This window comes from Podarcis cretensis (genome assembly GCF_951804945.1).
Source record: "Podarcis cretensis genome assembly, chromosome: 1".
NCBI lineage: Eukaryota > Metazoa > Chordata > Lepidosauria > Squamata > Lacertidae > Podarcis > Podarcis cretensis.
Window position 1 is genome coordinate 78,006,713 of NC_137170.1, and position 27,228 is coordinate 78,033,940.

General features: G+C 41.6%; 1 protein-coding gene across 1 annotated transcript in view; it reads right to left on the reverse strand.

Annotated features, from left to right (window-relative positions):
- MUC5AC (mucin 5AC, oligomeric mucus/gel-forming) overlaps positions 1-22,329 on the reverse strand; it is a 61,285-nt gene extending 38,956 nt beyond the window's left edge. Inside the window, exons 1-17 of the mRNA XM_079985083.1 lie at positions 22,226-22,329; positions 18,458-18,583; positions 15,117-15,188; positions 14,215-14,476; positions 13,652-13,766; positions 12,541-12,631; positions 11,254-11,363; positions 10,817-11,033; positions 10,127-10,252; positions 7,903-8,020; positions 6,865-7,003; positions 4,757-4,867; positions 3,841-3,910; positions 3,372-3,509; positions 2,252-2,416; positions 740-834; positions 159-285 (exon numbers count right to left, since the gene is read on the reverse strand). Of these exons, the coding sequence (XP_079841209.1) occupies positions 159-285; positions 740-834; positions 2,252-2,416; positions 3,372-3,509; positions 3,841-3,910; positions 4,757-4,867; positions 6,865-7,003; positions 7,903-8,020; positions 10,127-10,252; positions 10,817-11,033; positions 11,254-11,363; positions 12,541-12,631; positions 13,652-13,766; positions 14,215-14,476; positions 15,117-15,188; positions 18,458-18,583; positions 22,226-22,298 (2,155 nt within the window). The 5' untranslated portion in view covers positions 22,299-22,329. The remainder of the gene's footprint in view (positions 1-158; positions 286-739; positions 835-2,251; positions 2,417-3,371; positions 3,510-3,840; positions 3,911-4,756; positions 4,868-6,864; positions 7,004-7,902; positions 8,021-10,126; positions 10,253-10,816; positions 11,034-11,253; positions 11,364-12,540; positions 12,632-13,651; positions 13,767-14,214; positions 14,477-15,116; positions 15,189-18,457; positions 18,584-22,225) is intronic.
- Between the last annotated feature and the right edge of the window lie 4,899 nt (positions 22,330-27,228).

Below are 27,228 nucleotides of genomic sequence, written 5' to 3' on the forward strand. Positions count from 1 at the left end.
TTGAGACTTACTACTAAGAAAACTTGCAAAATAATTCAGCAACACTGAAAAAAATCCAAAAATGTTGAGGTGAATGATGGTTTGGAGTTCTATTTGAAACACTTTGACAATCTCCTTTGGTCACTTGCTTTTTGGTTTACAAAATCCTCATAACTTACTACAGATGCTGGTTCTCCATCCGCTCAGCAGCACTCCCTTTGCAGCACAGGCTCTGACATAGGAGGAAAGGGCAGCACACAAACAGTCCTCACTCCTTTCACAATTGCAGGTATCAAACATACAGGTCTAGGGAGACAGAGAATAGCCATTAATATTAACTCCCCCCCCCCTTTCAGGGACATTTGCTCTTAAACCTTCACATGAAGAACTCATCTATGAATTTAATCTAAAAATATGTCTTTATATTTCACACTGCTTGCTTTAAACTACTGAGGGACCTGGGAGTTTCCTGAGAACCAGCTGCTTAAATGTTAACCTCTGTCTCAGAAGTTGGCAAACTACATGGCCAACCACACAGAGTGGAATGAGGAGATGTTTATATTTAGTAGTGAAGCGAGAAATGAATATGTAGGATAACATGATATGGGGATTGATAATATACATTAATGACAGAAAGTTTGGCAGAGAGTATACTGAAGCCCTGACCTTGTTTATCCACTCTAACAGGATTAATTCCCACCCCCAGGAATTATGTTCAGATTCTCATTGGCACTTCAAAGAAACAGAATGTACAAAGTACCGTGTGGAAAACATTAGGATCTACTGCAGAGTGGCACTTCTGAAAGGGTCCATTGCTGTCCGTCAGCAGGCCGCACCAGTGCGAAGCATATTTTTCTGTACAAGACAAAAAGCAATGTGGTTTTATACATATTACTGCAGAGATGGGCAATGTGTTTCAGCCCAAGGAACACATTCCCTTCTGTGCAGCCTCTCAGGGACCTTACGCCAGTGGTGGGCAGGGCAGAGCTACAAACTTCACCTTTGTACAATAGTCTAGTTCCTTCAGACTCATGCATCCCTCTATTTTTTAAAAAATAATATTTATTAGCTGTTTAAAAATTACAAAAAAGAAAGAGAAAGAATTAAACAAAACACTACAGTACAATACAAAAACAAAAACACTACATAAAACATTGAATTAACAAAACAAAACAAAAACAATTAAAAACGCATCCAGTAATTTCCATATCTTGTCTTTCATTCGCTTGTTTCATCGACTTCCTCACACCTCCCTTTTTGTATTCCACTTCAATTGAACTATTTCAGCAAATCCTTTCCATCTTCCTCTGTTTTCTGTCCTGTAATTCTTAACATATTCTAACCTTTCCCCCCTTTTTCCCGTTTAATACATTAACAATCTATCTGTACCTAATTCCTTATAACATTTCTGCTAAAGCCGAATAACTTCATTCCAACCTTTTTCTAACATTCATTAATTTTACAATATTTCTGTAAATAGTCTTTAATTTTTTCCCAATCTTCTTCCACCGACTCTTCTCCCTGGTCTCGGATTCTGCCGGTCATTTCTGCCAATTCCACACTCATGCATCCCTCTATATCCACCACCCAAGCATGTAAGAATCACTATCAGAGTTCGAGAACCTATTCCAGCCAGTCAATGAGAGAAAATACTGTATTAGAACTTGCTCTCATTGTTAACTGTATCTTTCTGCCTTCCTTCCGCATCATATAGTTGTGCTTGCTTGCTCAAGTCACCTATAATCTGCTTTAACCCGTCATCTTTTGTCTGTCATGCCATTTTTATCTGCTGTCTTAATACACCATGATCTGGATAATGTGGAATAGTCTGCAACGATTGTTCCAGCTGTACAAAGCCTTTTTCTCTTACGGGGAGCCATTGTCATCTGAGAGCCAGTGTGGCATAGAGCAACAAACTATGACTTAGAGAGTGTGTGTTGGACTCACCCACCCAGCTTTTAAGATCCCTAGGTGTCCAAAAACCAGTTACATTCTCTCAGACAAGCTTACCTCACAGGGTTGTTGTGAGGATAAAATGGGAGGGAGAAGAATTAGGATGCTGCATGAAGGAAGGGTGGAATATAAAAGCTAAAAAAGTCAACATGACCTTTATGTCCTTACCAGCCCTATACAAGGGCAATTTCTATTGTACAATAGTTAATAGAGTTAATGTGAGTTTCTGCTTAAAAAATAATTCTAAAGGGTCTTTCTAATTAGGCTGTTGGTTAAAGAGTGTCCTAGGAGAAAAGCTGCAAAATATCAGTGCACATACCATTTTCTATGCTGAGAGTACATGGGTTCTCGAAAATATTTTTGATGTCAGGACAATTGGCCTGTGCTTTCCACGTGTTGGCAAAACCAGCTGAAGTTCCTTCCACTACTCCACTGGCAGCTTTGAAGTCATCTGCTTGGACATTGTTGAAGTTTCCACAGAGACCTGGAACAAAACCATGGGGACTTTAAATAACAACAACAACAACAACAACAACAACAACAACAACAATTTTATTATTTATACCCTGCCCATCTGGCTGGGTTTTCCCAACCACTCTGGGCGGCTTACAGCACATAAAAAATGGTAAAACATTAGACATTTAAAATTTCACGATACAGGGTTGCCTTCAGATGTCTTCTAAAAGCCAGATAGTTGTTTATTACCTTGACATCTGATGGGAGGGCGTTCCAGAGGGCGGGCGCCACTACCAAGAAGACCCATTGCCTGGTTCCCAGCAACCTCACTTCTCACAGTGAGGGAACCACCAGAAGGCCCTCAGAGCTGGACTTTAGTGTCCGGGCTGGACGATAGGGGGTAGAGACGCTCCTTCAGGTATACTGGGCCGAGGCTGTTTAGGGCGTTAAAGGTTAGCACCAACACTTTGAATTGTGCTCGGAAATGTACTGGGAGCCAATGTAGGTATTTCAAGACCGGTGTTATTTGGTCTCGGCGGCCACTTCCCAGTCACCAGTCTAGCTGCCACATTCTGGATTAGTTGTAGTTTCTGGGTCACCTTCAAAGGTAGCCCCACGTAGAGTGTGTTGCAGTAGTCCAAGCGGGAGATAACTAGAGCATGCACCACTCTGGTGAAACAGTCCGCGGCAGGTAGGGTCTCAGCCTGCTTTCCAGATGGAGCTGGTAGACTGCTGCCCTGGACACAGATTTGACCTGCGCCTCCATGGACAGCTGTGAGTCCAAAATGACTCCCAGGCTGTGCACCTGCTCCTTCAGGGGCACAGTTGCCCCATTCAGGACCAGGGAGTCCCCCACACCCCACAGTACACCTTTCCTGTCAGGATTCAACTTTAAATCCTTGCAATCCTTCATACAGCATCACAGTGATTTCAGTGAACATCACCTCTATGTCTTGAGACTAATGACTAATTGACTCACTTACCACATGTCTGCTCTTTGTGAGTTGGGTCCATGCGTACAAATAATTGCATGATGGGCACGAGCTGGATCTGTAACTGGAGGCCGAAATTTGTATCCACAACCATGAAGAAGGATGAGGGCCTGAAGATGGTGACATTGGCTGTCGAAGTGGAATATAATGAGTTTAGTAATGGGATCAAACATTTCATCAGGTGTCAACTGATGATTCATATGGCTATGGCATTTGCTACAGGGGGGGGGGCACGAGGGTATGTGCATTTTGCATACTTAACAATGAGGTAACAACTGCTTATGCTTAGCATTTTAACCATTTTCCCTAGTAAATGGCCTTCTAGCATAAGAGAAAAGTCCAAAATCCTAAGAACACCAGAAGAGCCTTGCTGAAGGTATCCCTCATGTTGAGAACAATAATAGAGTAGGAGAGTGAAGAATGATGAATGTCATGTGTTATCTCTGAAAGGAGAACTTACATGCTGAGATAGGCAGCTGGGAAAGGATCATATTCACATACACAACCCCAGTAGACTTGATCACAACTACCTGGCAGAGGAGAAAGGTAAAGATAATGATGAACAAGTATGGTTAAAAATATCATATGCGCTTGTTTTCCTGTTTCTTTGGGACTTTGGATGACACTGCTCATGCACATAAACTTCCAACAAAATCCACATTGTATTGCATCTGTAGCAATGAAGCCTCTGACACCAGTTGATTGTGCTGGAAATGAACTGTTCATGAATGCTCCAACTGCTCAGGAAACAAAGCTGCTAGAATGTCTGGAATAACTTTTATGAGGGAAGGGACAACTGTCAATTGACTGGAATTAAATCCTCACCCAGCTCTCTATGGATCAGAGTAGGTTTGTGGGGCAGTCTGGAGAATGGGAAGAATCACAAGGAGATAAGGAAGCAAAGGGAGGGAGGGAGAAACCGGAAGCAAGTTAGTTGAAGGAAGAGGCACTAGGCCAAGAAACAGTAACCAGAGGAAAGGATAGATATGGGGAAGGAGACTTGAAGAAAGGAGCATTGGAAACAAAGAAGTGGGAAGAGAAGGAAAATGTGAAGGAAGGAAAGGTGGAGGGCTTGAGGTTGTGGGGCAGTGGGCCTGCAATATTATGAAATCTAGACTGTGAAAGGACTTACTGTAACCTAGAGGGGAATTGAGGGCCACACAAGGGGACTGAAGTTCACATTCTGATTGGGACAGGTCAGTTGGTTTATTGTTAGGAGTAGTAATTGAGACTAGGAGATAAAACTGAGCAGTTCTACACATTTTGCATAAGACAGAACATATTTGCTGTTTCACTGTGGGCGGAAGGAGTGCTTCTATAAATCAGTGTGTAATCTCCCTTTTGAGCATATAGTTGGTCTTGTTTTCCATACTTACTGTCTCTCCTCCATCTATGTTGATGGCGATGCCTTTCAGGCAGGTCTCGGTGTCTGTCAGGCCACATTTTCGAATGTCTCCCAGAACAGTGAAGGCCTTACTGTCACAGAGCTGGAAGTGAAGAACACAGTGTAGGCAGCATGCAATGCTTGGCTTTTTATATAACCATTACCGCATGGCTTTTGAGCTAGCTGGGTTGTTTATTTAAAATAATGACAGCCTGCTTTTTGTTGTCAATATGGGGAAACTTCCCACAATTAAAACAATATAATGTCGTTTTTACAACACGTTGCTAACATGTTTTAAAAAACAAAGTATGATATAAATAAGACTAAAACGTGATAATTTAGCAAGTCAAATATCATGCCAAGTTCCTATGGAAGATTAAGAGCTTGCCTAAACAAGCATACTTTACCTTGTATTTGAAAGGCAAGGAAGATCATAGAATTGACATTTCTCTTAGAAGGGTGTTTCACAGAATAGGAGCCAGTGCTGTAAAAGGTCTATCCCCTGCTCCCATTGATATTTCATTGCAAGGAGCTAGCACATGAATAGGGCATCCTCCCCTATTATCTTAATGGGCAAGAGGGCTCATGAGGTAAAAGAGCTCCCAGTGTTTTGCTGGACCAACACCTCCAGATGCTGCTGAACTACAACTCCCATCATCTCTGACTGTCCGGAGGCCACAGGGTCCCCATCCCTGGCTTAGGGCTTTATACAGGAAGTAATCTGAGGAGAGGTGCTGATTTGAAGTGAAAGCTTCTGGACTGGATGTAAACTAAATTAGTCAAACTTTAGCCCCATTGAAATTAAGTATTGGCTAAGCTCAAGTCCCATTAATTTAATGGGAACTAAGTCCAACTAGATGGGACACGGGTGGCGCTGTGGGTAAAACCTCAGTGCCTAGGACTTGCCGATCGCATGGTCGGCGGTTCGAATCCCCATGGCGGGGTGAGCTCCCGTCTTTCGGTTCCAGCTCCTGCCCACCTAGCAGTTCAAAAGCACCCCCAAGTGCAAGTAGATAAATGGGTACCGCTTTATAGTGGGAAGATAACGGCGTTTCCGTGCACTGCGCTGGTGCTGGCTCGCCAGAGCAGCTTCGTCACGCTGGCCACGTGACCCGGAAGTGTCTTCGGACAGCGCTGGCTCCCGGCCTCTTAAGCGAGATGAGCACGCAACCCCAGAGTCGGACACGACTGGCCCGTACGGGCAGGGGTACCTTTACCTTTACCTTTTTAAAGTCTAACTAGCCAACCTAGCAGTTCGAAAGCACGTCAAAGTGCAAGTAGATAAATAGGTACCGCTCCGGCAGGAAGGTAAACGGTGTTTCTGTGCACTGCTCTGGTTCGCCAGAAGCAGCTTAGTCATGCTGGCCACATGACCTGGAAGCTGTACGTCGGCTCCCTCGGCCAATAAAGCGAGATGAGCGTCGCAACCCCTGAGTCGGTCACGACTGGACCTACTGGTCAGGGGTCCCTTTACCTTTACCTTTAAGTCCAACTAGCTTAGTCTCATTCGGCGTTTTGTGAGATGAGCCTTGTCAATGAGGCTGTGTCCTTCAGATGTAGCATACACATAAAATCTATAGGGACTCAGACCCAAGATTTTCCAGGCCCCATTCCATCTCCCCAGCCACTAAAAAACATACTATGTGCTTGGTTTCCCAGTCTGAGAAATACACTGCAATACTTAAACAGCAGTGAATTAAACTAGCCTTCCGCAACCTAGTACCCTCCAGATGTTTTTGGATTCCAACTCTCATCATCCCAGACCAGGGCCATGCTGGCTGGTGCTGAAGGGGGCTGTTGACCAAAATATCCAGGTTGAGGAAGGCTGAATTGAACAGTTGCATGTGAAATCCCCAAAGCATGGCAACTGCAGTTCTTTCCTATGGGACTTTTGCAAAAGCCTGCTGACATCAACGTACTTATTTTATGTTGGACTCTTTGCTGGGGTTTCCAGTGTACAGAAAATTACTGTTGATGTCAATAGCTTAATTAAATCAAACCTTTTTCCTGTGACATTCTAACCAAGCCATTTTGATCCCTGCATGTGGGGATTTCTCCATTGCAAACCTCCCCCAAAGTTAAATATTGCCTTTTGGTTACCTTAGTTAAGACATAGCTACAGTCCCCAAAGACCGAATAACGTTTCTCATCAAATGTGGAGATGTGGGAGCCTCCTTCAACTGAGCACATTCCAGGGCAGTCAAGGCTGACACAGGCCCACTGGCCTCCAGTACATGTACTGAAAAGAAGAGAGTGGTGTGCATCAGGTGACAGTGTACACAAGGAAAACAAAACAAGCAAAAAAGAAAAGTACAATAATTAAAGCTAGGCTATTTTAATACACTCATTTCCCTTTCTTTAAGTGCTGCTGTAGGTTGTGGTCTTTTATTAATGAACAACTTTTCTGTAGGTAATCCAATGTTCCTTGATGAACTATAGCAATGCTAATAACTGTTTTTGAAAGACGTTGAAACAATAAACAATAAATAATAACCCGTGTATTCCTGAAGGCTTCATACTTCAAAACACGTTGCCAAAGTGGGGCCCTTTAGTTAATTTTGGAATAGAAATGGATTAATGTCGCATATTTGAACAAAAGCCTCTTTAAACCTTCATCTCCTTCATATACAATATGAGTGCATTCAATGGGTTGTTGTTTTTTTTATTTAAAAAAATAGGGTTTCTCCTCCACCTCCTCCTTCACAATGACATTAACCTGCTCCTTAAAAAAATCCTCAAATATCTCCTATTCTTTGTGAATTTTGATGTCAAATATACCTGGAGGGATATCCTAGAAACAGCAGGATATCCTTTGAATATGGATACCTGTACTTGACATTCAGCCATATTAATTCACTCATATTAATCTGATGCCTGTCAGTTGGTGTTTTTTCAGTATTTTGTAGCTTATTTTGTTTCATATCATTTATAGTCTACCTTTCTTCTGTTACAGAACCCAAGGGAGCATCCATGTGGCTCCATGCTGCAGTGTTTTAGCATTTGACGCAATTGACACTAAAGTAGTAAACATCAATACTGAGATTCTTTTTTTAATACCACAACATTTTACGCTTGAGTCATTATTCCCATCACATTTATTTTTTAGGCAATAGGAATGAGCAGATGTGGGTGTCTTACCATGCAGTGCACTGGGATGCAAAAGAAGCTCCAGGAGAATAAGTGTCTCCATTGTAAGTACAGTGACAGTCCTTCACAGCGATGCAACCAGAGCTGCTTATGTCATCGAACACAGTGCCTAAAAGAATAAGGAGGTAGGTTAGGTATCAGTTTCATTATTTTTAAGATCTGTGAGGCACATTCCACCATTCCACTGACTTTGGTATTGTCATGCCAGACTCCTGATGGCAACCTACCATGTTACCATTTTCCAGTAGCTCAAGAAATTGGCATTGTGGGAGCTGCATTATGTGGGATGTAAACCACTTGGAGCAGTCAAGTACAACATTCCTTGTTTGGCTAGAGTGGACATGCAAGGGAATGTTTGGTTCAGCCAGTCAAAACTTCCTGTCTTCCTGGCCTGGAGCATCCTTCCTTGCATGTGACTAGTAGGTGGGCATGACCTTTCCAGACCTGGTAAAAGGCAAGTCACCCTGCTACCTTCCCCTTTTCGACCTTCCCGTTTGTCTTGTCTGCTTCCTGCATCACCTGGACTGTACTGCTGGCTGCCACAGCAGTTCCCTATGTTATCTACCATATGAGGTAAACCTGTTTGTACATGTGTGTACAAACGGCCTCGGTCCAGTATACCTGAAGGAGCGTCTCCACCTCCATCATTCTGCCCGGACGCTGAGGTCCAGCGCCGAGGGCCTTCTGGCGGTTCCCTCATTGCGAGAAGCAAAGCTACAGGGAACCAGGCAGAGGGCCTTCTCGGTAGTGGCCCCCGCCCTGTGGAACGCCCTTCCAGCAGATGTCAAAGCGATAAACAACTACCTGACATTCAGAAGACATCTTAAGGCAGCCCTGTTCAGGGAAGTTTTTAACGTGTGATATTTTACTGTATTTTTGGTTTTTATGGAAGCCGCCCAGAGTGGCTGGGGAGGCCCAGCCAGATGGGCGGGGTATAAATAATAAAATTATTATTATTATTATTATTATTATTATTATTATTATTATGTGTGTAACTTTAAGCCTAAAGCCTGCCTTCAGAGATCACACTGTGCTCTGCCTGATCGTGAGTAAAAGAAGAGAAGAAGAAGAGTTTGGATTTGATATCTCGCCTTTCACTCCCCTTCAGGAGACTCAAAACAGCTAGCATTCTCCTTTCCCTTCCTCCCCCACAACAAACACTCTGTGAGGTGAGTGGGGCTAAGAGACTTCAGAGAAGTGTGACTGGCCCAAGGTCACCCAGCAGCTGCATGTGGAGGAGCGGAGACGCGAACCCGGTTCCCCAGATTACGAGACTACCACTCTTAACCACTACACCACACTGGCTCTAACTACTTTTTGTTACTTATGAATAAGACTGTGGTGTCTTTATTCTTTTAGGAGGGGTTGAAAAGGGGTCTTATCAGGAATATTAGAACATATCTCAACCTGGGCAACCCAGATTGAATTGTTTATTGTCTTAAGAAACTCACATGAGTTTGCAACCAGTTTCCTGCTCTGTAAGAAGGGGAACGCACTCTAGCAGAGTGAAGAAACTTGCTAGTGCAAGTTGGGAAGGATATTAATAATCAATATATCCCTTCCTGCCACCCTCAACATTCCCACACATTAAACACCTGTAATAGTAGTAGTAGTAGTGTGTGTGTGTGTGTGTGTGTGTTCTTGACCAGGTTTGCTTTGTTTTAAGAGCATACAAGCTACCATGCTGGATCAGTTCATTGAGCCATCCAACTGAACACCCTGCCCTCATAAAACTTGCCAGTCATTCACTCTCAGCAAAGTTCACAGGAATTTCTTTTTCCCTCTTTCTGCTAATACTAGAACTAAGCATCACCCATTTTAAAAAATGAAAAAGAATGATCTTTTTGATTGTATGTATTTCTAGTTTGCCTTTCTGCAAGAGTGTATGACCTTTCCAGCAAGAAGTATTATAAAATAATTGAAAACATTTTAAAAATTAAATTAAAACATGCAACGAAGTGTGCATATATTAAATTTTTAATTTGCCTATCCACAAAAGCACTCTATAAAGATATATAGAAAAAACAAGATCCAAAATAAATCCAAAAGTGGGGGGGGGGGAATTAAGAACCACCCATAATTTTCATAGCAGAGGAGCAGAGGATAGCAATCATGACTATCTCATTTAAAACTGTAACTGAGGAAGCTGTTTTCTATGGAAAGCTATTAATATCCAGAGCCCCTGCTGTCAGCCTCATGTTGTTTGTTGACTTACCTGGTGGACAAAAGCAGCCATCTGTACAATGATCTTCACAGAGCTGGGACCTTTCGGGATTGGTACAAGTATTAGAACAGGGGGAGCCACATTCCTGGTGCACCATATTGAAAGGGCATGTCTTGGCTGAAAGGAGACATGAATTAAGAAACATTAGATGACCCGCTATGTAATTTTTGTGTTGGTTGTTTTCTTGAGGTGAAATTGCTTTAAACAAATGGTGTTTTATGTTCTGGTGAGGTTTTTTTTTTAAGCAGGAGTATGGAAAACAAGCCCAGTGAGGGGGAAATTAAGAAACTGGGTATATGTATACTAGGCAGAGACAAGAAAGCACACTTCTAATACATGAAGAACTGTTGCACCAAACAGGGAAAAATTGTGTCTTCTGCTGCCCCAGAGGACAGGACTAAATCAAATGGGCTTAAGCTACAGGGGGTAGACTTCAGTGGAACAGGAGGAGAATCTTTTTTGATGGAAAGTTCTATTCAAGAATGGAATCCATTGCATGGGGTTGGAGAGTTCCCTCTCTCACTAGAGGTCTTTAAGCAGAGGCTGGGCGCCATCTGTTGGGCTTACTGGATTTCTGTATTAAGCAAAGGATTAGGCTAGACGGCCTACAACAGTGCCCCCCACATTATGATTAATTGAGTCTGACCCAGAGAGGCAGAAGTGCCTTTCAGAGATACTTACCACACAGATCTTCTGTCCTCCATTCCATTGGCAGTCCACCAGCATGGGCACATTGCCGGGAATATTCAGCAAAGGTGTTGCAAATGCAGTAATCAGTGGCAGACTTATCACAGCTGCACAAGTCTTGTACGCAAGCATCAATGTAATCTTGTACTTCAACCAGTGCATTGCAGCCCATGAATGCTTCACCAGTCAATACTGTTTGGCAGACAGTACTCTGGAAGTAGGAAATAGACAGTGTGTGTAATCAATGGGCTTCATAAAGTGCCAGTTAGCTATTGAACTACTACTGATTTTAACCAATGATATTTGTAAGTTAGCATTTATTTCCAAAAGTTCATTGTCTCAGTGTCTTTTGCATTCCCTGAAGACAAAGCAAAGGGAAAGAAAATATCAGATCTCCCTTAAAAAGAAGGTACAACAAAAAGAATCCTTACAAACTCCTGACTGCAATTGCTTGCAGCTGAAGGGGCAGGATCTTGGCATTCTTCGGTGGGTCCATCCATCTTCTGCATGTTTCCAAACTGCACAGGATTCAGTTTGATGTCTGCAATAAGTATGAATAGCATTATTTTCAAAATGGTCATCCTAAGATTGTAGTTAGAGCAGGAGTAGATAGGGTACAGCCAACCCTACTGGTCCAGGGTGGCACAGGCCACATCTTTATTTTCTTTATGCCAGATAAGTTTGGCAGATGGATGTAGAAGCAAGAGCTTGAGCCCATGAGGTGACAGCCAGGTCAACTACTGGAAAGATATATTTTACAAGTCCCCACCCCTACCCATTTACCTCAAGAAAGCCCAGATTCTTGTCCCATACCTATGCATTAACAAATTCCAAGTTGTGATTAATCTAACAGCTATAGTTCCTACTAAGGCCAATGAGGTTAAAGTAAAAACACCCACATCTGTCTGCATCATCTTGTTGGCAATCCCAACCAAGATGCCTTCCTGGCCACATCAAACCAGAAGTTGCTCAAGATCCATGGTGAATTCCCTGCTGGATGGGCTGTTATCCTTTAGGACAGATGGGTTGGTGCATAAGGCCAAAAACAGAATGTAGGTCTGCCCTCTTTCAAACTTCCATGAAGGAATCCTACCCACGTCTGCCTTGAAAGATGCTGCATCCCAGACTAGCACTATGTAGTGGCATAGGTCAGGGAGACAAGATATAGCCAGGTCAGAAACTTGGAGGAGGATGTTCTCTGCTACATCATTACTCCCCTTGCTTGACACAAACTCAGGAAAGGGCCATAGCTCAGTGGTAGAGCAAGTGTTCTACATAGAGAAGGCCCCATGTTCAATTCCTGGTGTCTCCTGGTAGGACTAGAAGAGACCCATGTCTGAAACCTTAGAGAGCTGACACCAGCCAGCATAGACAGAGCTAAGCTAGATGGACCAATGGTATAAGGCAGCTTCCTATGTTCGTATATTCGAAGTTGGGAGCCCCGTTCCCACATTAAAAAAAAATAAAAATACTCATGTTTTAAAGATGTAATAGACCATTTACAGAATTAGCTACAAAAAGACAGGGAAAACAAAGACTGCAATTTTTGCAAGAGATCACTTCAACAGACGAGCCTTGGTCCTTTTAAAATGCCACACAGCCTTTCACAAGTGTTTGCCAATATAAACATTGCCGTCTTACAAATGAACTTTCAGAAGCAATAACAACAGAATTGCCTGTGTGCGTTGTTGTGGGGGGGGGGGGGGTTGTATACTTACTGTTAGAAACAAATTCATTGAAAGTTGAGATTCCATTGAAGTCTCCACAAAGTCCACAAGTCTGATTAGCATATTTCTCATTCAGTTCAAGCTAAAACAAATGGGGGAAGCAAGAGATAAGTATAGTGAAAGCACAGAGTGTTGAATATGATGAATAAAAATGAGAGCTGATTGCTGGTTTTGCATGAGAGTGGTGAACAACTGATGTATAGATGAACCCAATATTTACAAGCTGTTTGAGCTTGTAAATATTTACTACTTGACTGAGCTAAATTTGAATGGCTCATTTTAATTACTCTCTATTCTTAGAACAGTTTCCCCTTCTTCCTTGAACCCTTCCCCACCACATCATCTTCCATCTTGGTCTGACAGGCTCCCCAACCCCCTGGAACAGATTTGAGTGGGGGCATGTGGGCCTGAAGAGAGAAGAGGGAAATGGGGGGGGGGGGGAGGAAGCACACTCATCACTTCTGCCTGTAGGAGTGTCTGGTTAGTGCAATTCTGCCCCTTCAAGTTTTGATCCAACCCACTGAATTAAGATATTAACATGATGAAACATAATGACCAGACCACCAAAGAAATGATCCAAGAGCTCAAGAGAGCAAAAGGATATATTGAATAATCATTCTGGTTCACAATATCAGGCATGACTTATGAAGTCACTCATGAGTAAAATAAAACAAAAACAAAAAACAACCCCTTTAAGAAAATCTCAAGAGTTGTAGCTATCTTTACATTTCACTTTTAAAATAGTCTGAATTTAAGTGCTGGATTGTGCTTGTGCTTTCATATTCTAAATGAATGGCTCAAGACTTTTCTCTAAAAAATATGCACTCAGGAATGCTGATTACATGAGAAAAGCGATTAATTTTTAGCAACAGCTTTCATCTTGTTTTCCCCCTCTTTACTAAGAAGAAGGTAATCTTGCATTAGGTAATCTTCGATGCCGAATACAGGCAAATTTGTTTTTTCCTAATTTCAAAACGAAATGGAGGGCATCACATCTAAACTGCAAATACTTTTAATCACCACTTACTTGCTAACAAACACAAGATAAATAGTGTCATGGTTGTTCATTACAAAACAGCATATTGAGCATTCATATTCTTACCAGAAGGCCATCCTCTTGGTTCCACATGATCACCAAGCCTAGCTTGGAAACAATTTTCAGGTAACCTGAGACTGTCTCCATCAAGATTCCCAAGTGGCTGTAGGGCAGCTGGACACTGGGGATAAAGCAAATTGCAACTGAAGGTGGCAAATAGAAAACCTCTCGTTGACAAAAACCTAATTCATCTTTTTAAGAACATTCATGGCATCCCTTCAATATAAACAGACACATGGTTGAAGCATATGAAACTACCCCATTCTTATATGACTTGAAGACTGATGTGGCCCAGTTCTAACCATGACTATTCTCATGCAAAGACACTTTTCTCTTAACACTTTCACTTATAAATCAGCCTTATTCCAGCACTTTAGGTGCCTGATGATAGGATTATGGCTCTCTGAAAACACTGGAGCCTGTGAACTACAGCTACAACCAATAAAAGCTGTGGCATTTATAACCCACCTTGGACTATGCATAGCTGTTTGCTCCTGTACCACACAGCCACTCTGTGTTGTTGGCCCCAATAGCATTAATAAGGTCGTTAGTAAAGTAACTGAACTTACTGTTCTGCATTGACAGTAATGGAGTGTGGGGTCAGTTCAATGGCTGCTCCATCAATTTTTATGATGATATGGCTGATAATGGCAGCATTCTCAACCACAGAGCGCCTTATTTGGATGTTGAAGTCTTCATAATCAGATTTGCAGTGGGAGGAAAAGACGTAGTTGCAGGTGCCAGGGAAATGGTAGATGTCCCCATCAAACGTCTTGAAATGGAAGTTGCCCCATGTGCTACACACTCTCCCATTGTGAGCAGGGTTTCCGGCTGTGGATTCAAAATAATCTGTAAGGTTCTACCCAAATCCTTCGCTCACCCACCTACCCACCTATCCATTCAACCAAGAATCATCCTCAGTTTATCTTCAAAATCTACATTTCTATAAAATATGGCCACATGATATTCTTTTATTTGCTCTTGATCTGTTGTTTGACCTTGAAGGGAAGCCCATGGGTTGTTTCCCTTTCCTTTGTTTCTTCCTAGTCCATTTCTAACCGATAGGATACTAAGGTTCAGTTTTGCAATTTTCCTTTCTGGAATACAGCTGCTAAAGAGCCTTTGAAGTGAATGGAATGGAACTTGAATCAGTGGGAGGAATCCAACTTCTTGCTAATGGAATAGTTCCTTTCCGTCAAGGAAAGCATTTCAGCTTGCCATATGGAATAACCCCCCTCCCTTCCACCCCACCTCCCCAACCCCTATCTGGGCACTCTCCCAACTCACCAGAGCCAATGGTGGTGGGGGAGGACACAGGGGAGATGGGGAAGAGGAGCGGGGGAAGAGCCCCATTGCACAAGTGGAAGTCCTTGCATAGGGCTGCCACTGATAGGACTCATTTGTTGAAGTTCACCCAGTGAGTGGAAGATTGTTGTCTAAAACACAAGAATGTGGTTTGTGGTTTACTTACCTTTCACAGCCAGAGTTGTTCTCATGGGAGGGATGATGGTCACAGGAGGACTACGAGATGGTTTGACAAAAGCTGATGGAAATAAATATGATTACAGCTTGTACCAGCATTTCCATAATGAAATAATAGAGAGAGATCTCCAAATCCATTTGATGAATAAAGCTCTAATGCAGCTTCCCCCTGCCTGGCGCTCTCTAGACCTTCTGAACTACAACTTCCACAATCTCTTACTGTTGGCCTTGATGGCTGGGGCAATGAGAGTTCAACTATGATTCTCAATCCCCCCCCCTTCTATTCTGGATAGTGTGGCTTTTAAATGCAAATTCTAGTGAGCTATTAAAGGATTCTAAGGTAGAGGCCAAGTGGCTGGTAATGAAATCCTGAGATTTGTCATACTGATAGCCCAATTCTGTGCATAGTTTACCTGAAAGTGATTCCCCAGTGAGTTTACTGAGATTTCTTCTCAAGTAAGTAGGCACAAAATTTCTGCTTAAATTTTTTTTCTTAACTAAGTGTTCAGATATGCACATGAGGAAAGTATTGGTGTCACACTACCTACCGCTTTCTGCAGAAATAAAATGTCAAAAGTGTTCTGTCAGAATTGGCACCAAATACAACTTGTCAAAATAACCAAAATGGTGCCAACTTTACTCATGTAATGAGGCTTTTCTCATGTGGAGCATACGGTAACTTGAATATGATACCAGCCTCTTCCAGGTAAAACTAGTCACATTGAAAATTAATTGCTTTCCCTTTGCTTTGTGAAAGGGCATCAGATACACTGCAAGCAACGTGAGAGGGATTAAATCCTTTCACTGTATTTGGCTCAAACAAAATGTGATTATGTTTTATGGAATATCTTGTTTCTGAACTTGCATACAAAGAGATTTGCACTGAATATATCTAGGCATAACAAACAGCAGCATCTATAATAGCATGGTCTTGGTCTGGATTACATGTAACATGAATCCATCATATGTTGAATCAGAGTTGTTTGTTTGAATATTCAAAGCTGTAGTCAAACAGATTAAGCATCGTTTGTTTTCTGGTCACAAACTATGGCACACCATGGTTTGTTGTTGGCTTTTCAGCCATAGCTTATTTTAACAAAGGTTTGTCATTTTGTCCAAACCCAGCAGCCTTGCTGCTTTACCTTGGTTCATTTGGCCATCCTGCCTGAGACAATTGCCAAGTTACAGAGGCAGAAGGCTAGAAACAAAACATACTTTGGGAAAATAAACTGTGGCTTGCTTACTATAAAATGATATGCTGTGGTTTGTTAACCTAGCCATGGTTTAAACAAACCATGGTTTAACTGTGTGTGTAATTATAGTCGTTCTGTGTTGCTACACTGAAGTAGCAGTTCATTAAACCTGGTGTGAGAGGAAAGGATATCAGCATTTGAGGGTTTCCCACAGGAATCTGGGTGGCCACTGTGAGAAGAGGATGCTGGACTAGATGGGCCATTGACCTGATCCAGTAGGTTCTCCTTGTCTTAGCCTCTTTTATCATTTCTGAAATCTCATTATGGGCTAGCCATGATTCAGGAATTGCTTCCAGATATTCCTACATCAGTGCTTGCCCCTTTGCAGTAAAAACATAGATTCTGTTCAACACAAGGGCTATTGCAACATACAAGAAGAGAGGAGGAAATAGCGGGTTTCCTCCCTTCCCACTAGAATTTACCAACACTTGTAGTTTATGTGGGACTGAGGTACCAGTCATATGCAGTTTTTTATGTAAGAATTTCTACCGTTTGAAACATAAAGCTTTCTATAGTTCCCCCAGAAAGTCCCTCTTTTCTGTGTTGTTGGTTGTTGTTTGTTGTTTTTTTGCAAAAATATAAAAGATAATGAGATGCAGAAAAGTTATATAAAAAAATTACTTAGTGCAAGACTTAGCCTGCCTTTAAAAGCAATACAAAACTAACTCCGTGTATCTTGGATGATTCAAAATGTGAATAGTCCTGATCTGTTATAGCTCCTACCATAAATAGAATACAGTATATGAAATGAATACCATAGTTTATTTTAAGAACCACTTTGGTTATCATTTGCATAACTTGTGTCAAAAAAATTTACCTAAGAATTCTTTAATTCTGTTTAACTGGGCAATATCCAAAGTTATCATACTCAGAGATGACTCATCAAAATAAATTGATGTAAGTAATTAAGTCCATAAATTTCAGAGGGTCTACTCTGACTTCGTTGGCTATTCCCCATAGTTTGTAGATTGCACAGAGTGTGAAACCCAATTAATGTTAGATTAAGGCAAAGCAAGAGATAATCACCTATTTCTCAGAACAGATAATTTTGTAAATTGCACAAAGTGACAAAAGCCAGTGTTCAACAGCACATTTAACTCTTCCATTGAATTTAAAGGGGCTTTGTATTGTTTTTAACACTCAATTGAAAGCCGCCCAAAGTGGCTGGGGAGACTCAGCCAGATGGGCGGGGTATAAATAATCAATTATTATTGTTATTATATTACAGTGTTTGACTTTGGCTGGGTCATAGGCTGTGTTCCTTTCTGAATCTCTTTAACTTTGGCTTCTCCCTGTCAGTTCTGTTCAAGCTGTCATTCTTACTTTAGCTAAAAGGGAGCCAGTTTTTAAGCATATTATGTAAAATGGACAATGTGCAATTTATTGTAGAAGCGAAGGTGATCTAGCCGGTGAGCCATGCAAACAGCTTTCTCTAATTATTCAAAAACACAATCTAACATTCTTAGGCATTTCCAAAATGATAAAATTACTATGCGGATATGCTGGACCTGTCCCAGTTGGGAGTGATGCAGTTTAGAACTTCTAAGCACAAAGGGATGTATTTAAATGTCCCACTATCATGGGTGTACCACATGGGTGTACACCCATGCTCACACGTAATATATTTGTGTGCTGCGCAAACACCTATGCAATACAAACATAGTTCTAGATTAGATACCTGCCTCGCATGAGGGTGTTTGCTTGCTCTTTGACTGATGGAAATTAGCATAATCTCAAGATAAACAAAACTTTATCCACTGTACACTATCTAAGAATCAAGCCTTAACACCCTACATGTTCCCAAAGATAACAAATTAATAGCTTGTTTTCATTTTCAGAGCAAAAAGGAACAGGTGAAACTCAGAGGGGTGTGCAAGCAATCACTTTGTGAGCTAAAGCAGAAAACCTTTAGCTTCAGTATTGCCTCATCTCTGCCTACTAAGAGGCTGGGATGCAAAACTATGTAGGAATTTAAAGCAGAGACCAAGAATATGGGAAAGACGGAAATAATTATGGCTTGGCAATTGCAAGCATATCTGGCTAGCGCTGGAGTCCAAATGAAGTTAGAAACACCTACGGTCATCATGTGTCGGCTGCACAGATGGATAGTCGTAATTTGACTGCTGCTGCTGTTGATCATACTGCTGGTCTTCATACTGGGATTGCTGGTCTTCATACTGGGATTGCTCAACCTGGGTGTTGACTGTGGCAACAGCTAAAACAGTGAGAAAGGGACTGCAACAATTCTGCTAACTAGCAAAAGGCAATGGCACAGGATTTGACCAAACTTTAATTCATTTCTTCATTAAAAATATTTTTTCCTGGCCCATCAACTTAACAGCTAACAAGCAAAACTACATACAAAACATCATAGGTGGGGGAACTAGCATCAGCTCAAAATACAATTTCCAAATCATCAACCAGTCTCCTAAAGCCATTCCCTTCCTCTTTCAAAAGCCCAGCTAAACAAAGTTGCTTTTAGCATGGTGTCTGAAACCAAGAATGGAAGGGGCTATGTGAAATTCTCAGGAAAGGGCACTCTGAAGTCTAAGCACCAGTATTTTAAAAGACCTGTCCTTTGCTTCAAACCGTGGAGGCATATTGTGCATGGGTGTCTCAGCACACAGGCAGGCTCACTTACAAGTAGGCAGACCCACAGATTTGATCTCATGCTAGAAAAATGAATTTCAATAGAGACAAATGTCAGGTTCTATACTTAGGCAGGAAGAACCAGCTGCACAGGTTTAAGATGGGGGACACCTAGCTTGCCAGTAGTACATGTGAAAAGGATCTAGGGGTCTTAGTAGACCACAAGCTTAGCATGAGTCAACAGTGTGATGCAGCAGTAAAAAAGAAAAGAAAAGAAAAAGACCAATGCTATTCTAGGGTGCATCAACACAAGTATAGTGTCCTGAACAAGAGAAGTAATAGTACTGCTCTGTTCCACCTTGGTCAGACCACACCTGGAGTCTTGTGTCCAGTTCTGGGCATCTCAATTTAAGGAGGATATTGGAAAGCTGAAAGCTATGCAGAGGAGGGCAACCAAGATTAGCAAGGGCCTGGAAACAAAGCCTGATGAGAAATGGTTGAGGGAATTGGGTATGTTTAGCTTGGGAATGAGCAGGCTGAGAGGAAGGATAATAGCCTTCTTCAAGTATCTAAAGGGCTGTCACATGGAAGATGGACCAAGCTTGTTTTCCCCTGCTCTGGAAAGTAGGACCTGAACCAATGGCTTCAAGTTACAAGAAAGGAGATTCTGGCTAAACATCAGTAAGAACTTTCTGATAGTAAGAGCTATTCAACAGAGGAACAGACTCCCTCATAAAGTTGTGGATTCTTCTTCATGGGAGGTTTTTAGGCAGAGGTTGGATGGCCATCTGGCAGGGATGCTTTAGTTGAGATTTCTGCATTGCAAGGGGTTGGACTAGATGACCCTCAGGGTTCCTTTCAAGTCTACAGGTCTATGATTCTACGATTATCTGTGGCTTCCCCATTTGTAAAGCATCAGATGCTTTCAGTTGTTAGAGAGTTCACTCCACTGGACAAAGCATGTGCTTTACCACTGAGCTCTGACCCTTCCCAGCAGAAGCAGAGTATCAAGGCAGCAGACCTTTCCCACTCTCCCCCTCATGCCACACAACTGATACTCTATTCAGATTTGTACTGCATGAACATGGAGGTTCCACTTAATTATTATGGTTAACAACCTGCTCTCCCTGACTGGTTTTCTGCTCTTCTTTCAAAGTCACCTAAGAGATGCCTTCATCTTGCAGCATCAAATTCCATAAATGTGTGTAAAGTGATGAAGGACTTTCTCTTATCTATCCTGAATCAAGTGCTAATCAGTTTCGTTGGGTAACTCCCTGTTCTGGCATGAGAGAGGGAGAAAATACCTCTCTGTGTCCACTTTCTCAACACAATCAATGCTTTTGTCAATCTCTAGAATTCACCCTTTAGTTACCTTTCTTTTCTGAAGAAAAAAGCCCCCTTCTTTTCTGAGCTCACGTTTCCTGACTGGGAAACTGCTCCAACCCATTAATCCCTTGAACTGACCTTGCCCTGTTATTGAGATAAGGTGGCCAGAACTGTGCACCCACACTTCCCCTTGTCCCATGCCTAGAAAGCATGAGTCTCAGGAGTTTTCCACTTGCCAGACTGCTTTCCCTAGGAAAACCTGCCCTTTCCCACTGAAACAGAGCAATCATCAATTCATGGAAAATCCAGTTGACATTTGCTGTGATTCAGTTGTAAGGAGCTAGTTTCCCCAGAGGAAAGTGGTAGGAGAAGATAAGTGTGGATAGGTCCTTTCAAGTGCAAGTACACCACAGACTTATATAAAGACACTGGTGTGGATCAAGAGACTTAGTGGAGCAGACCCACTGAATGGGGCTTATATTGGTCCGGAGGAACTTTACTCCATTGATTTGAAAGAGAATAAAGCATGATTAACTTAGTCTGGATCTAACCCATTATGACACATTGCCTATTCTATTTCCAATCCCTTTCATAACAAAACCCTAAGGTGGATTTTGCCCTTCAACTGCTGCAGCATCCTGAGTTGACCAAATCATACCAAAACATGAACCAGTTGAATCAGCCTTGGGCAGCTTCTTCTTCTGGACCACCCACCTTTAACTCCCCCCCCCAAAAAAAACCCCCCAACAAACTTTCCCTTAGTTGCATACAAATCATGTGCAATTTTCCCTGAAACAGCTGTCCTGAATTCTATGCTATTTCTTCAGTATAAATGGGTAGGAGATCTTAAATAAGGCAGATTTGTAATGATAGTGATGTAGTTCATTCCATGTAGCCTACACCAGCTGTCCTGTGGTGAAGTATTCACTGTATTTACTGATGCCCACATAGAAGATTGTAGCTGTAAGTGGAAACCATCCTGTTTCAATACACATTTGCAATTGAAGGGGAAGAGAGAGAAGTCATTAACTCAAGAACACTCTCTGTGGATGCACTGCTGAGGAAGTAACTGGCTCGGGGCTTGGCTGGTTTAGTTTTCAAATAGCTATGTATTGTGCTATTTTCAGAACCTAGAGTTTGCATCCATTTTTGCTCTAGGCTCAGAAAGAAAATGTGAATGGAACTGGTTGACTCTTGAAATTGTTCTCTATCGAAGATGCTGATAGAAGGAAAGAAGCTTTCAAACCTGTGTTTCCCTTAAAAGTATTGTCTCATTTTCGCAGAGCATTTTAGTTCCATGGATCACAATGGTATGTCCCTTATTTCGGAATACTTTGATTCCATGGAAGGCCACAGAAAAATGCTCCACCGGCACAAAGTCCTATTCTGGTACCCCTTTCTGTATGGCTGATCTCAAACATAACTGGATTTAAACTGGAACTCAGTTCATCAAAGTCAGCAAGAGTTTTGCTACTTACTTCAAAAGGCTTAATAATGCAGTGATATGGTTTTACAAATAATATATAGAATTCTCTCTTTGCCTTATTAACCTGTCAGGTTTGCTCCTTTCGACAATCACATTTTACAAACCTCATCCGTACTAGTAAAAATCAATCAATCAGTGTCTGAGCATAAAAGTTGAACCCAATTTTTAATGGCTTTTATACTGAGGCTGATCTACTTACTGATCATGGCCTATTGATCTACCAAACGACTGCCTCGGGGCACTGGGGCAGTGAATTTTATATCCCTGAAACCTGAGCATATTGTCTTTAGAACGGTGATAGGAAAATACAGGGCAAATATGTTTAAAGTCCTGATTAGATTTAATGAGGCAAAGCAAACAAAATCACTGTAAAGTCCTTCGGACCATGGAGAAAGCAGGCACTAGCTGTTGCCCAGGGAATGAAGTTCTGTTAAAATTTCCTACCTTTTTGGCATGTTAAGGCGATCACTAGCATTGGTATCCATAGTGGTATCCTTGCCCCCCTGCCTGTCCCCATCTTGGCTGGGATTCGGCAACAGGTACCGAACGACAGGCTTCTGAGGAGGCACCTGTCTTTTGATGACTCTTATATAGCAGGAGTGTGGACTTTGGCTCAGTTCCCAGATTGTTTCACAAGTTTCCTAAGAGGTGGGGCTTCAGAGATTTTTTAGCAGGTGCATAGGTAAATAGATGATGCTTTTTTTTTTTTTTTACTCTGTCAGGGGCTGGCCAAGTGTATTTGCATCTGGGGAGGAGTATTAATTTTAAGGGATTTTTTTTTCCTGTGAAGGAACTCAGGAGGAACAAGCAGTGGAGAACATCCTTCTCTTGAGGCTAATTTTCATTAAAACATTTTTGGAAGACCTGTAAAACAAATGTAATTTGGAATCCTTAGAGGAAAGTGGTTGACTTACAATGTGTGTGTGTGTGAAAAAATTGTTCTAGGATATATCTCATGATTGTGGCTCGCATAATTTCAGAAGTTGATTGCTGTGTTTGCTGGGAATGGCGTGATAACTCAAAATTACATGAAGATTAGCAGCCCGAAACTTATTTATTTATTTGCACAATTTTTGGACTACCCTTTCCATCTAGTCAGGAGTGAGTGCTAAAACTAACATTCACTGAAATAGATCATATTAAATAAAAATAAAAACAGAATAAAAATCAAAGCCAGGGCTGGCCCAGGACATTTTGCCGCTCCAGCCCAAACTGAAAATGCTGAATCCACCTCTTACTCCACAGCCACCATTATTCCAAGGGAATAAAAGGAGCCAGAGAAAAGCAGGTGGTAGGTGGGTGGGCAGTGGGTGAGTGGTAGTGGATGCACGGTGACAGCACCCATCCCAGCTGTCTGGAACCTGCCACCCTGAGGTGATGGCCTCAACACACCTCATAGCCACACAGCCCTGATCAAACTGCTTCATAGCAATAGCCAGACAACATAGGCCATACTGAAAACCAGTAGAGATTAATGAATGGCATTGTCTTTTTAAAAGAAGTATTGAGTTTATGGTAAAACATTATTTGGGAAAATGCCCATTTCAAGCTCCACAAGTTGAAGGGTAACTGTCTGCAGTAGGGAGCCCCCTGGACTCATGGTTTAGATTTAGAACCCTCATTATATGCACCTCAATTGTGTATCTCAAGTATATGGGTGGGTACACATTTAGGAAGGCCTTTGCAAATGGAAGACATGACAACTCCTCAATCCTTAATGTTTAAACATTCACATTCCCTCAGTTTGTGTGTTATTCTGCCCAGTAACCCCTGGCAGATCAGATCTTTGCTATTGCCGAACAGGTAGTATAACTTCCCATAAATATTTAGATATGCTGTATATCTATCCATATGGTATACATAGAAATGAAAAGGGTCTCACTCACCATTTTTTCCACATAAAATTTTATGAGCCTGTTTCCCACGTTGCACAGCAGAAATATTTTACCAGCTCTGTAGCTTTACAGGAATTTATTTTAAGAAGGTACCATTGTATTCAGAACAATGTAAATGCTAGACAGTAAGCATTTTTGTAAGCAGGCCAGTGGTTTTATTTAAAGAACTATTACCTCTACCTGCTAGGCTCTTCGATACATGGCATCTCTTGTTGCACAAAAACGAGCACTTAATTCAACAGATCTAGCCCTGTAAGTCATGTTCTTGCTGAAGGGGATTTGTTTAGGCTTGGCAAATTTGTTTGAGCTGGGAGAGGGTGGTGAGACCTTTACAAGGTGACAGAGAATGTAATGTTTCCCTTGTACACCAATCGGCAGAATAATAAATTTGCACTGTACATAAGAATAGCTCAGCAGAGACCATCAATCACCTTTTGCTTCATGAATCAAAACTCTGGGAAAAACCTATTGGCTGGATTAGGGTTACAAGAGATATTAGACAGAAAGAATGAAGCCCAAACAAATGTGGTCACAAATTACTCAATAAATTGGATTGTCAACAAGACTCCAAATTACTGGAGGAAGTGGATTATAATAGCAGAACAACCCAACCAAATACTTCCATATGAACAGTGCTACTCATTTCTGAGCTGTCTTTCACTTTAACTTAAGCATTTGTGTCTGTCAGCTAGAGACATTCCAGCCAGACAGGCTGATATGCATTCTATACTCTTAGTTACAGAATTTATGGATGTGAGCTCATTTACCTCAGAATCCAGTGGTAAAGCTTGGACTGAACCACTTCAGGCTGTGCAGGCAGAACTAACAAATTAGCACATAACAACTGACAACTCTCTGATAGTCAAAATGAAAATTGGGCAGAATCCTTTACATGCTACCTATTTTGCTAATATATACTGGCAGTCTATGAGCAGAGATGTGTGCAAAAACCAACCATCTTAGAATAAATAACACTAATTAAATACATCTGCATTTTTTAGTTGCATAATTTAATTTGCTGTGAAGGCAAATTATGCCATCAGTAGATTTCTTAAATATTTGTACTGATTTCAGTCAAGGTTGAGTAACATCCTTCAGGCACAGTACACCCATGTGAAAGGTGCCATTAAAAAGACCTGTTTCCATGGGCAGTCTGATTCTGTTTTTTCATAAATAATTTTTATTAATTTTCCAACACAAAGATACAATTTTATCAAAATTTCCACAAATTTGGTTCTTTTTGGACTTCCTTCGGCTTCTCTGGCAACCATCCATATTTACCTCTCAATTACGCATTCCTCTGTTTATATTGCCATTAAACTTCCCTCCCACTCCTGTTTCTTTTTAACAATATATCTCAACTTTCACAGTGCTTCTTGAAATCCCACCAGTGTTGTTTGCACATCACATATTCTTTTCAGATACTCAACAAATTCCCCCAGTCCTCGATGAACTTTTGGTCTCGAAGATATCTAATTTTTCCGGTTAGTCTGTCCAATTCTGAATAGTCAGTCAGCTTCAGTCTCCATTCTTCTATTGTCGGTATTTCCTCTTGTTTCCATTTCTGGGCCAGTAGAATTCTTGCTGCTGTGACTGCATATTGAAAAAGTTTACAGTCTTTTCTTCTTATTTCATTCCCTGTAATTCCTAAAAGGAAGGTCTCTGGTTTCTTTACAAATGTATACTTTAACATCTTTTTCATTTCATTATAGATCATTTCCCAGAAACCCTTCACTTTCTTACACTCCCACCACATATGATAAAACGTACCTTCTTTTTCTTTACATTTCCAACACTTATTACACGTCTTATACATTTTTGCTAATTTTACCGGTGTAATATACCATCTGTAAAACATTTTCATAACATTTTCTTTAAGTACCGTACAAGCCGTAAATCTTAAATTCTCTTTCCACAGTCTTTCCCAGTCCTCAAACTGAATATTATAACCGAAATTTCTGGCCCATTGTATCATTACCGATTTAACTTCTTCATCTTTGGTATTCCATTCCAACAATATTTTATACATTTTTGACAAAATTTTACAATTATTATTTATCACGTCTGTCTGGAACTTTGGGGCAGTCTGATTCTGGGATTTGGTTCATATGGCAACATTGGAAGCAGAAATATGAACCATAGAATCATAGAATCATAGCGTTGGAAGAGACCACAAGGGCCATCGAGTCCAACCCGCTGCCAAGCAGGAAACACCATCAGAGCACTCCTGACATATGGTTGTCAAGCCTCTGCTTAAAGACCTCCAAAGAAGGAGACTCCACCACACTCCTTGGCAGCAAATTCCACTGTCGAACAGCTCTTACTGTCAGGAAGTTCTTCCTAATGTTTAGGTGGAATCTTCTTTCTTGTAGTTTGGATCCATTGCTCCGTGTCCGCTTCTCTGGAGCAGCAGAAAACAACCTTTCTCCCTCCTCTCTGTGACATCCTTTTATATATTTGAACATGGCTATCATATCACCCCTTAACCTCCTCTTCTCCAGGCTAAACATGCCCAGCTCCCTTGGCCATTCCTCATAAGGCATCGTTTCCAGGCCTTTGACCATTTTGGTTGCCCTCCTCTGGACTTGTTCCAGTTTGTCAGTGTCCTTCTTGAACTGTGGTGCCCAGAACTGGACACAGTACTCCAAGTGAGGTCTGACCAGAGCCGAATACAGTGGCACTATTACTTCCCTTGATCTAGATGCTATACTCCTATTGATGCAGCCCATAATTGCATTGGCTTTTGTAGCTGCCACATCACACTGTTGGCTCATGTCAAGTTTGTGGTCAACCAAGACTCCTAGATCCTTTTCACATGTACTGCTCTCAAGCCAGGTGTCACCCATCTTGTATTTGTGCCTTTCATTTTTTTTGCCCAAGTGCAATACTTTACATTTTTCCCTGTTAAAATTCATCTTGTTTGTTTTGGCCCAGTTCTCTAATCTGTCAATGTCGTTTTGAAGTGTGATCCTGTCCTCTGGGGTGTTAGCCACCCCTCCCAGTTTGGTGTCATCTGCACATTTGATCAGGATGCCCTTGAGTCCATCATCCAAGTCGTTGATAAAGATGTTGAATAAGACCGGGCCCAAGACAGAACCCTGTGGCACCCCACTAGTCACTCTTCTCCAGGATGAAGAGGAATCATTGATGAGCTCCCTTTGGGTTTGGTCAGTCAGCCAGTTACAAATCCACTGAGTGGTAGCATAGTCAAGACCGCATAGTCAAGACCAAGGGCAACTAAAGTGTGGCTTTGTTGCTGGTAAATGCCTGTCCCTCCATCCATTATGTTATAGAATCTGCTTCTATGGTTTCCGTGGCCCATAACAACCCAAAGAATGCCACACATAGGGATGGGATCGAGCATTCTCTGCACAGTGGCATAAGAACCATTGAGCATGAAGAGTCAGGTTCTTCTGGCAGTATTCCATAATCTTTGGTGGATTCAGCCCGCAGCCCATGGAGGAAACTTGCATTGACAAGTTAATTTGTAATTAAATCAACAGCAACTTTAGACTGGCTAAATGTAAGCCATTCTTAAAACATGCACAAAAA